The 12,783-nt window shown below is 36.7% G+C and overlaps 1 protein-coding gene across 1 annotated transcript in view; it reads left to right on the top strand.

Moving 5' to 3' along the window:
* Positions 1-12,504, top strand: part of LOC124163326 (sodium leak channel non-selective protein) — an 83,017-nt gene extending 70,513 nt beyond the window's left edge. The window contains exons 27-33 of the mRNA XM_046540150.1: positions 2,150-2,373; positions 2,476-2,612; positions 5,404-5,540; positions 7,460-7,601; positions 9,801-9,932; positions 10,054-10,516; positions 11,008-12,504. Coding sequence (XP_046396106.1) covers positions 2,150-2,373; positions 2,476-2,612; positions 5,404-5,540; positions 7,460-7,601; positions 9,801-9,932; positions 10,054-10,516; positions 11,008-11,204 — 1,432 coding nt within the window. The 3' untranslated portion in view covers positions 11,205-12,504. The remainder of the gene's footprint in view (positions 1-2,149; positions 2,374-2,475; positions 2,613-5,403; positions 5,541-7,459; positions 7,602-9,800; positions 9,933-10,053; positions 10,517-11,007) is intronic.
* Positions 12,505-12,783: the final 279 nt, after the last annotated feature.

Genomic DNA, 12,783 nt, shown 5'->3' with positions numbered 1-12,783 from the left:
CAAAGTTAGTTACATGTACAAAATTATCCTGTGAAGGAAGGAGATACAAACATCTTTCATCATTGACCTGGGTGTTACTTTCGACCCCAAACTAACTTTTCTTCCACACCTCAACAAAATGAAATCCAAGACCCGTTATTTACTCCACTGCCAGTTGTGGGAGTTCTTTATCTACTCACTTCTGTTACCGATCCAATCGCCATGAGAGCTATTTTCACCGGTTGCGTTCTCCCAATCCTCGAGTACTGCTCCGTTATTTATTCCACTGCCAGTCCCTCCAACCTTAAAATTCTTGAACGCCCAGTTAATTTCTTTATTTCAGTAGTCCGACACCGTGTTCCTCACCTCCGTAATTCTTCTCGCTCTGAAGTAATGTCTGCCCTATCATTGGTTCCACTATCCTCCCGTAGGAATTACCTTGATATTTCCTTCATTTACAATGCCTTAAATGGCAAGTTCCGATCCTCAGAAATACTGCCTTTCTTTTCACTCCACATTCCCACCTGCTCCTTCCGTAATAAACACTTACTACACCAACCTAAATTCTGTCTTTCTCTCTCTCTCTCAGAGATCACTTTTTTACAGACTCCCTACCTCCTTCAATACCATTTCGAGTGCTCACCCTTCCCTGGATCTTTCAATGCCCATCAAATTATTCAAGAGGCAGCTTCGAAAAGCCATCTTCTGAATCCCTTTTTTTCTTTTTTATATCCTTTTTATAGTTTTTTTTATAGTTTATATTTGTTAAAGCTGCAGATTTTATGATTTGTATTCAATTTAAAGGCCATTTTGGCTGTGTTTGAAGAATTCAATAAATAAATAAATAAACAAAGCCATGTGCACTGCCACGGGGCAGTCCATCACTATCTGGGCAGTCTTGAGATCGCCATGTGCCATCAGATAAGCATTGCATCCTGGCAATGGTGAGTATTTGCCACTCATTATTCATGATAGCTTATGGAAGAAAGTCCTAAAGTCTCTTTGAACATGGATAATTTCTGCAGAAACCTCATGTGATTCTATCAGCAACAGCACTACAATGTTCAGATGTGATATCTCTTTTATCTGCATCTAGCTTTTTAGCAGTCCCCAGCAAAGGTTTTAAGACATTGATATCAGCAAATTATCGAAGAGACGATTAGGTTTCATTTATCTGCAGTTATTATGTCTTCCCTTGGTGCAATTCAACTAAAATAGGCTTGCAACCATCCTGTGGTCGAATTTGGTGTGTTTATCCTGAGAGGTATACATCCCGGGCGACATCTACGGCGAAATTGCCAAGCGACACCATGGAAGGAGGAGAAAATATGATAGTTCATGATGTCTGCAGAGACTTGATAAACAAGAAAATGAACATTTCCAGCCACTATCATATCTCCTCCTTCTTCCACGGTGGTACTCATAAAAAACATGGATAATTAAAGTTCTACGACGCACATTTTTAGAAATCTCTATTCTTGCATGGATGATTAGTTTGTGCTCATTCCAAAAGAAACTTTGACCTTAAATTAGTTGCCTTGATTTTTCTGTGTTTTAGTGCCTATTCTATAAAAATATGTACTCGCCATTTTCATACAGTAACCTTTCTAAGCCAACCTATATTTACCAATTGTTTTTCTCCGAAAAAAAAAATCACTCACTTAATACTTAAAATTAAATCTTATCAATTACGCACTTCAGGTATTCTGTATCGATTTACAAAACCTCGAGAGATGAATCTTGGTCTTAAATGTGTGATGCATATATACCTATTTATTTATTTACTGATGAAGCTTTCTTCTCTAAAAGTAAATGTTAACAATCTGAATCAAATTACAGCCAATTGGGAGGATATGCTGATTGCCATTAGTTGCATTATTTTTTTAAATTCTACTGCGGTGGATTATTATGGTTCTATTAAGAGCTGAGCTACAATTTTTATGGTATAAATAATGGTGAACCTCACTTATGGTGTTGCAGTGTAATTGGTGATTGGCAAGCCAAGGAATTACGGACATAATTTTGGAAAGGATTGTCAACAAAATCAATCATCCATAACCATCAATTTCCTCAAAGGAACTTGTAGATGTTTGTGTGTATTTGTTTATTTTAAATCTGTTTGTTTTTAACTTTTTCTTCAGTTAAATCTGATTTGCCTTCAATTCTGTAGGAGGGCAAATTTTGGGTCTCCTGTCACTGGTGTTGCTATGTTATTCCGCATAGTGACTGGTGAGGATTGGAATAAAATCATGCACGATTGCATGGTTCAGCCTCCAAATTGCACGCCTGGAGGAGACTTTTGGCGTACAGACTGTGGCAACTTCACAGCTTCTCTTATTTACTTCTGCTCTTTTTATGTCATCATCACATACATTGTCCTGAATCTTCTTGTGGGTAAGAGATTTGTTCTAAAAATTTGTTGAGATTTGTCGTAAACATTATTTCAGGGTTTTTGTATGTTATGTGTATTATAAATGATGTTTTAATCTTTTCTAGCTATTATCATGGAAAATTTTTCATTATTTTACTCAAATGAGGAAGATGCATTGCTATCTTATGCTGACATTCGAAACTTTCAGAATACGTGGAACGTTGTTGATATACATCAGAGAGGTGTTATTCCTGTGAGAAGGGTGAGTAAAACTTTATAAAAAATAATTCTATATTTGATAATAAGTAAGGTTATGACAACATATTTAGAAAATGTTTACACTCATTGGTGCTCTAGCTGCATTCGCCTGTAATGAGTGATGACAGTTTCGATCTGCACAGACGGAAAGCAAACTCAACATATATCTCAAGGTTACATCATATCATCATCCCGCCTAAAAGGCCTCTGGGGTAACCTCTCTACTCCGCGGGGCCTTCACCATATCTGACGCAGACTCATTGTGTAGTATGTCTGTACGTTGATGACACAATCATTTGGCCTCACTGGACAGATTTCTAACTGACCTGAACAGTCGGCCACAATACATTTGTTTCACTATGGATCAGGGGAGGGATGGCAAGCTACCCTTTCTAGATGTTATGATCAGGAAAAAAGGCGATGGCAGTCTTGGAAATGCCATATATAGGAAGGCAACGGACTCCAAGCAATATCTCAATACAACGTCACATCATCATCCCACCCAAAAGGCAATTGTGGTAATCTCTGTACTCATAGGCTTTCACCATTTCTGATGCTTACTCATTGAATTCAGAAAATAAACTCTTGACTCTAGCACTTCACTATAATGGCTACAATCAGAGAATGGTCCTTAAGAGGGCTGAAAAGGTGGCTAAACTACACTCCTGGCCACCCGTGGAATGCCATACCACTGAGGAGGGGTAACTGGCCAAACCCACATGAAGCCTGACCATCCCACGCATCGTGGGAACTTTGGAAAGGATAGTCAGGATCCTGAGGAAATATGACTTAGTCGCCAGGTTCAATTGGGTGACCAAAATCCACAATGTTATTTATGCCTGGGCCAAAAGACCATATCCCACAGGAGCTGCACGAAGGCATTTGTTAAGTAGGTACCATGCTCCAGTGGAAAATCGTAGGAGTACATAACATGACAAGGAATGACCTTGAGAATCAAGGAGCATGCAAGACTGACGAAATGGAAACAATTTAACTTGCTGCCATTGCAGAACACGCATGGAGCGAGGCAGGCCATACAATTGATTTTGAAAGGTAAAGATATTGGTAAAGGAGAGCCACTTTTATCCAAGGCAGATTAGAGAAGCGTTGGAAATCCACAAGATAAAAACTTCCACAGAGACCATGGCTACCCCATCAGTTATGAGTGGAAAAGAGTGCTAGCCAATCAGCATTTTGTTGAACGATGGAAAACATTATAAATATTTGGTGGCAAAATTACGAGCCTCTCACCTTTGACATGGAGACAAGTAAAGGATAGCTTTTGAACTGTCACCACTCATAACATGTCACCACTCATAACATATGAACATGGCTGGAGTGCCTGGAAAACTGCACTCATCATGAGCATGGATGGGAAAACCTTTGTTGGAATTTCACTTTTGTTATTGTCACATATTGGTCTGAATCATATTAGTGATACTACTGAGTTGAACAGAAAAAAGTGCTTATTGGATACATATTTATTGCACCCTAAACTTCTATTTGGGCTCAAACTAACTCATTTATATCTTTTCTATATTACATGTATTTATTCCATCAAATTCCATACACATTATCCATATCACTGCTTATGTAGCAAAATTAGGATTCAAAATTCACTGATCACAACAATTCAGTTCACGGCCCACGATAAGAGTTAGGTCATGGCAGGCAATGTATGTGAGAGGAAAATGATGGGAAAGGTGGTGGGCGGTCTCGAATTATATCTGGTGATAGCATTGTTGCAGCAGCTAGCAGTAGAAGCCCTCACATTAATTGGGATTTCATATCATAATTCAGCTTAAGGCTGTTGATAGCACTTTTCTGTTCCCATGCAAAATATTGTTCCTGAATCTCTGGCATATCTTCTTTGTCTTCATATCATTTGCTACCCATGCTTTATTGGACTTTCATCTTGCCACTATCCATGGAGAACTGGAGTTGATGACTGGAGTCTTATTTCTGAAATAGAGATTGTTTATAACTCATTAGTATACTAACTCATCATTGTATCACAGGAAACTATTCAGGGATTTTTGGATATCTGCCTACCTGTGCTGGCTGGGTACATGTTAATATCCCTAAAATCTTGTGTTAGGATGCATAAAAAAGCCCCAAAACATATTCTCTAACCTCGACACTTATATTTTAGTATGGTTATTTTACGCATTTAAAAAATTCAGAAATTTTGGAGAGAGAAGTTTTTTTTAGAAACAAATATGTCTGTTTTAGGTCTATTAAGTATCATTTGTCATGCTTCCCTTGATTTCTAGGATAGAGATGGAAAGTTATTCAAAATTTGAACCATGCCCTCTTTCCCTATCAAATTTCTGGGTCTATGATGGAAAATTATGTGCTGAAAAATGATACTCCTTCAGTGAAAGGTGACCACCTTGCAATGCAATAAAATTCTATTGAAGAAATATAGGGGAAGTTTTAAACAAATAAATTCAATTTTCATGCAATTTTATATTTATTATCATTTTATGCCATAGTAAAGCATTTTTTCTCAATCTCTCATTTGTTGTCTGCTAAGTTTTTATTGTATTTTTTTCACGAGATATTTGGTACCTTAATATTATTGAATATTGTGATTTTGCTTAGTTTAATTTCAGTAAGCTAATGTCTACATTTATATCAGCAAAGCTTTATAAACACAGCAGTAATTTTTTTAAGAATTCAATTTGGCATAACGTACAATATTTTTATGCATGTATATATACTCATTTGTGCAACCATGCCATTGCATAATTGCCCTGATATGGTAAGCATTCTTGATCTCTTTTACTTTTCAGGTGAAATTCATTTTGCGTTTGCTAAAAGGACGCTTGGAAGTAGACCCGCAGAAAGATCGCCTCTTATTTAAGCACATGTGCTATGAGCTTGAGCGCCTTCATAATGGAGAGGATGTCACTTTCCATGATGTGCTCAAGTGAGTTTGCATCTCTGTCTTATCGCCATTTCATTCTTTTTTCATGTGGAGTGGTTTGTGAGCTGAGCGTGCCAATTTAGGATGAAATTATTATTTGGGTGGTGGAAATATTTCCCTCTTTATTGTCGGTTTTCATAGCTTGTGTTTGCATGCCCTATTAATTGTGTGTCATATCCACTTCTGTTCCATTTAACTTCTCCACTACGTTAATACTTTTTATTCTATTGACACCTGTTGAATTACCTCTTTATCTTATTAATAGAGATATTCTTTTTTCGTTTACTTCAGTAATGCATTCCCTTGTGGAGACCATATACCTTGCTACACCTCTTTCCATGCTGTATTTTTTATGACATTCGAAATGGCAAACACATCTTGGAACTGGTAGTGGTTCCATTGAATGAACCTTAGTTTAGCTGTAATGAATTAATTGAATGAGGGGGCCAGGGTTTGCGGCTTTCTCATTTCATTATATGTTGTAGTTTTCATTTTCATCATATGGCAATAAGTAAAAATTAATAAAATCATTTCAGGCTTGATTTTGAGGAAGGTGATATATCCTTGGTGAAAGAACGCAAGGTAAAAATGACCTTGAAAATGACAATGCGTTGAATCCATGGTTGTGTTTGAAATGGTTGTTGGTTTTAAGTTAAAATTTAATTTTAATTGCAGCAAGCAGAGGCAGGAGAGGACTTTTTATCATCATAGTCGCGTTTAGGTATTTACGCAGTGTCATTTCAAACTTTGAGATATGAAGAATGCACAAAAAAGGGTTGTTTTTGCACTAAAACATTAATTTTTTGTACTGCTTGTACTGATCAATTTCCAAATTAAAAATGAAAACAACTTCTTGCGAGAGCACATGGCATTAGGGCTTAAGGTGAGCAGCAATATGCAAGCAGATTTAATGAAGAGGAACATAAAATGAATATAAATGACCATTTCTCTCGAACACTAGTAATTCACATTACTCCAAAGGTAGTTTACTTACCAAGTACATATATAATAAAAAGAACCATTTCAAAATATTATTTCAATGAAAAAGTAGGATGAAATAAGACTTGATTGTTTAAAATCAGCAATTACACCAAATGTGTCTTGTGCTCTTCGCTTCCCTTAATATTCCGTAGCCCTTATAGCATGATAACACGAGGGCCACCAATAAATGTCATTTCTTCGAGAAAAAAAGCCACCGTTATTGCTCCCCTTTAAACTTTTGGTATGTTTTCGAGGATGGTAGCTTAGGAGACATTATTTTAGAATGCACGAAAGATATGCCTGTATTTCAGCATCATTTCCTTCAATAGGGCTTTGCGTTCAACAAACTCAATTCTGCTTTGCACTCTCCTGGTAAGTTCTAGTGTAGTCAAATGTTTTATGAGTAATTCTGGTGAGCAGTGGAATTCTACAGAAAGCTGAAATTTCCCTTTCTAGTGTAGTCTTCGTATCTTTGCATTTGAAATAACACTGCTTGGGGTCGCTACCAGTTCCAAGATGCATTCGCCATTCCGAATGCCATAAAAAATACAGCCCTGAAAATGGCGGAGTAAGGTATATGGTCTTCCCTTGTCAGCTCAACACAGCAATCATGACAGCATTTGCAAGTTTAATTGCTTTGTTTTCAAACTGCAATTCAAGTGTCCTATGGGTTAGGATTGCATCATCATGTGATGCTACATATGTCACTGTATCTGTACTGTTCACTGAATGCTATTCATCTTAACATCAACCATTGTAGAAAATAAAAGAATCCTGCCAAGGGGCGTAGATGGGTATTTTTCTCTTCACTTTTTTCGTTTGTAAGTGCTGTAAAAAAACGCAATGTAGCTTTGGATTGTGGACTTATTCTGTACAAGGCATTGTGTTTGGAATCTGAAGTATAAAATTTCACCATACATTGCTTGAATATATATTTTCAGCATGCTGTCTTATCGATCTGTTGATATAAGAAAGGCCTTGCAGTTGGAAGAACTCTTAGCTCGTGAAGAATTTGAATACATTATTGAAGAAGAGGTTGCCAAGCAAACCATCCGCACTTGGCTTGAGGCTTGTCTGAGAAAGGTACTTATTATTACATAATGCCATGTTTCTCTTACCCTCCCCTCCAATTTTTTAGGATTCACTCATGGAAAAGTTAACACTTGCACTCAAATTGATTCCTTTGCATTAAATTCTCCAAGGTATTTCTACCAAAAGAGGGGGACTTACTTTCTGCACGTACTTTTAGAGGAATATGGTTGTTTTGTTTCAGACCCCATAGTCATCTAATTTGATTTTTGTTACGATGAAAGAAAAGAATAAGACTAAATTTTATCCAAATATGTTGAAGAATGTTTTTATGTGCAATGCATTGGTTATAGGGATGGACAGATCCAGGATTTTTTTCAGACCTGGATCTGGATCTGATCCTTGATTTTCGTATCTGGATCTTCGGATACTTTCAGATTCAGATGCATTTTCAAATTCCTGCTGTATAACAAAGAAATTATTCAAGTTTCTTCTGGTACATACAATCAAAGGATTGCCTTTTAGATTTGCATACTTATTTTATTATTTTTATTGATTAAAAATCATTTTTATAAGCCATCAAATTATTTTTTTTTAATGATAAAATCTTTACATGCTCCAAGATCTAAACTGATAGGCTTGCATTTGGAAATGAAAATAGGTTTCAATCTTTGAATAAACCATTGACTGAATTTTAATATTCCTCACGTAAGTTTCCCCCAAATTTTGTCACTTTCTCACTATATACTGACATGTGTTTCACCCGCAAATGCTTCAGTTGCGGTGAGGTGGATTTTGCACTTCCTCGCAATAGTTTCAGGTCACAGTGCACACACAAGTTATCTTTATGTCAATAAAATTGTTTCTACGCAATGAAAGACATTTTTATGGGTATATAATTAAATGAAATTGCAAGTTTGCAATCTGCAACACAATTAACAATGTTTATAACAATATTAGCATCACAGGGAACAGAAAGAGACGACCGCTGAGCGAGAGGAAGGAGTGGGCAGCAGAAGTGCATTAAAGTTAGGTGGAGGGGAAGAAGTATGCTCCCCCGTGTTTCAAGCAATGAGGCTACAAATGAGGGAGTCAATTACGAACATGTCTGATCTTGCTATTTTGTGATGTCGTTGCCTTCAAGGCAAAGCAGGGCGACCTATGTGATATATACAGTTGGTGTTTCCAGGCTGTATTTTCTTGTTTGACAGTACTGATGTCAAGCCTGTTTCTTTGAAAATTCTGCTGTTTGGACAATGTTGAATATTGGTATAGTCTTGTTGTAAGAAAAAAAAAACTTAGTTTCAATCAGTTTGAGCTTAAAAAACCTACATATGTTTGAAATGCAAAGCATTTGGTCTCATTCTTTTTTGAATCTCGTGCACGTTATACTATTGACAAAAACTATGGAGGCATTTTCGTGTCCGTTAAGTCGCTCACCTAGCATTTGTTCTCCAGAAACTGGGAGAATTGAAGCAGGTAAAATGACAAAGGTCAGTGTGTGAGATGGGATAGGGATGAAACACACTTCCATTTTTTTCATGTAACTTGATATTATCCTTCGAAGGTAATGATTTACAGACTGTGTGGTCTCGGAAAGGAAAAAATAATATCCGAGGCATGGGGTGATGGAGGGCTGAGGGTGTTTTTTTTAAATCTGCGACTCAGTCACTTTTGAGGTGGTTGTTATCCTATGGCATTGAGTTTCTCCCGATGGGTGTTCAATCTCTTTGTAAGAGTCACACTATTTGCCTGTCGTATTTTGCCGTAAAAATTTCCACGGCTGAAATTCTGTTGCATAACCCCTACGAGAGCTTTTTAAAAAAAATGGTTCATGAGTAAGACAAGCATCGCAGTGCAGCAGTGCATGCGAAGGTAGGATCGAAACTCTTTCTACTCCCTCGTATGGGATGCTGAATTCACTGAAGCATAAATTTAAAATTTTGGATCCAGATCCAAAGCCTTCAGCAAATTTGGTTTCGAAGTATCCGATGAAGGGCAATCCTTGGATATTTGAATCGGAGGTATCTGATCCGACCATCCCTTATTGATTATATTGTTCATATTTTAGTTTTATATTCATTAATATTTTTTAATTCTTATTGTGTGGAATATGCTTTAACTCATAATGCTTTCAGGAAAAGAAATTGTTTCTTATCTGTCGATATTTTTCGTAATAACTGTTGGTGTTGGAAGTTTTTCAAAGAATGCCTTTTTCACATCTGTGGAAACTTTTTTTTTACTTCCATTTAGATACGAGCTGTATCCAAGCAGCAAAGTAGTTTAATAGCCGGGCTGCGTGCTACAAATGAAGGGCAGGCCACTGGGCAAGGTGGAGATGGGCAAGGGATTGGAGAGGAGCTTAATCAGTCTCCTCAAACTCAGGTTAGTGTGTGATGGTGCTGAATTTTATCTGTAACAATATGTATATGCATACTTCTACTATCACCTTTTTAAAAACATATGTTTTCAACTGGCCTAACTCAAATAATACATTTGTTCTCAGGGAATTCCAAGTGTTAGACCAACTGTCACTGTTGGGAAAGATATCGCCACATCAGAAAAGGACAGCACAGGATCCGGGAAAGAGGGGATTAGTGTTGGGAGCACAGCTATGGATAGACAGTTAGAAATAGGGGTAGAGTCTGGACAGATGAAGGATGATATTGCCCTGGGGCTTGGTGACAATGTCTCCCTTAATGGGAGGCCAAGGGGTAAAGGTGCCAGTCCTCCAGTCAGTGGTTCCGGTTCGACTCCTGGTTCTGGAACCACTCCCGGGTCTGGTGGCCCATCATCTGCACCACTTCCTCGCTCAGATAGTATTGGCAGTGCTAATTCTGTAAGACGGTGCTACTTGGCACCAACGCTTTCTGACCCGGAGAAGGAGAGAGCCTTTGGAAGTGGAGGTAGCGGAGGGATTGTGGCTGGAGGGGGAGCGAGACGAAGAAGTCCTGTCCGTGCTCTACCTGGTTTGTTTGCTCCTTCTTCATTTTATATTGATGGTTTAGTTCTTGGGTTCTTATAAGAACCCAATGGAACTATAGTTCCATTGGGTTATGGGCTTAGAAAACTTCTCAGACTCAATTTGCATCAAGTACTCTAAATGGAGTGACATTATGAAACTTAATATAGTTTTTGTAGTAATATGAAACAAAAATTATGATTTACTTTTGAAACCTTAACGATGAAAATGAAATACTAAATTGAGAGCTGGGCTAAGGACAAATGTGGGGAACTGAACCAGAAATGAAACTGACAAAGAAGTGGAACCGACTTATCCTTAATTTTTTGGTTCAATTAATGAGTAGAACAAAACTACTGCAAGTTAGAATTCAATTCATTCAAACAAATAACATTTTGGATGAGTTAAGTTTAAATTAATTGGGTATTATGTATTGGATAATTGAGCTTCATATATATCTCATTGTATGTGATACGAAATTTCATCTCTTAATTTTAGGAGGACCTAAGATTTCACATGCAGAAGGAATGCTTGAAACAGCTAAGGGCATTCCTTTGAAGGAGAATATTGGTCCTATTTCTCACCCTCCTCATAAACCTATTGCTCCTAAGGTGTCCAATGTCATTCTGGATGTACGAGATTGGTGGACTGATCAAATGAATATTGACAGTGGTAGCAGTGAGGATGAATTTTAATGGTAAAATATTGGATATGCACTCCACTTTACCATTTGATTTTTTTTGTTGAAGCCAGGGTCCATAACTCTGCCCAAGGATATCGCCTTGAGGGAAGAAACCTATCAGGAGGCATAATCACATCTGATCTTGAAGATAAGGATGATCAGGCTGCATCAAACCACATTTTTTACCCCGATGAAGGATAGTGAATAGAATACTATGTACTGGTAGTATATAATTAAAATTTATTAGGGCTAAATCCCATGTAAGTATTTTAATATGCAAAGTATGTGATGATTTTATGGTCTCTTCTCTTTTATATATATGTATGTTAGAATGTTCCTTTACAACTGTCCTCTTCCCCATTTTTTTTTTGTTTTTTTTAATGTCTTGCACAGTTTAGTTTTTGATGAAAAATCTTTTAACCAATGCTTACTGCTGTTAGGAATTTTATTTGAGGTACATCATAAAAGTGAGTGCCTGTCAGGGTAGTAAATACCTTTTTACGCACTCTAATTTCAAGGTAACTAGACTTTTACCTTTTTGGTAATGACTGTCTTTTTTGTCTGAACTATTTCTCTGAAACTTCTCCACAATCATTAATACTCTTGATATAGAATATGGATAAAGTATGCACCATAAGTACTAATCACTGTTCCGTACAGACGTAACGTTAAATTGGACGGATTTAACGTTAAATCATGGAATTTTGATTTGGATTAGAGAAATGGGAGTTAACTTACTACATATTATGTATATAAATTTACAGATATTTTACCCGTTACCACCCAGGTTACCCATCTTTTACCACAATTTTACCCATGTAAAATTAGGGTAAAAATGGGGTAAAATATATTTTGTGCTCACTGGGACTTTGGGATTTAGCTTCAGGTTATTGAAATCCATTCTCTGATGGTGAAATTAATGAATCTTTTACTTCATATGTTTCTGTAAGACCTTTGTTTGCATAACTCTTGATTCAAGTATCATTTACTTTTACTCTTCTCTTGGGTGCTTGTGCCGTATTTGTATTTTTCTAGTCCTACTTCAGGAATTCAACATACCAGATTGTGGATTGTCCTTAGGTAAATTTTCTATGTAGCTTTTGAAGCCGTGCACATAAACATGCATACACACTTTTTTTATTTGGTAGATCAACCATTGTTTCCATTTTTTATTTGTTTCATCGTCAATTATTCTTGGAGGCTAATAATTCACAGTTAATAATCTCGAGACGTTGATGGAATGCTGTGAAATATGTAAAAATTATATGGATAGGTATGCATTTTTATGAAATTTAACTCTAGAGTGCGAATTACTTCAAGCCAAAAGATATTTTATGAGTAACATATATTTTTCCCTTTGTTGGGATTAATAATTTCTAAGTGCATTTCTTTGTTTTAAGCCCACTTTATTTATTTAACTTTCAATTCATCTGCAAATTTGATCAAGATTTATTTATCCTGTTCAGATGCATATTTTATTTTTAATGCTTATTTTTTTACAATTCCTATTTGAGGATTTATGTACTAATTGGAGGGGTGATAGTATGTCATCCTTTTTGTGTTTCTGTATACCATCGAAAGCATTAAGTATG

The sequence above is a fragment of the Ischnura elegans genome, chromosome 8 (assembly GCF_921293095.1).
Source record: "Ischnura elegans chromosome 8, ioIscEleg1.1, whole genome shotgun sequence".
Lineage (NCBI taxonomy): Eukaryota > Metazoa > Arthropoda > Insecta > Odonata > Coenagrionidae > Ischnura > Ischnura elegans.
This window is presented reverse-complemented; position numbering and strand designations above follow the sequence as displayed.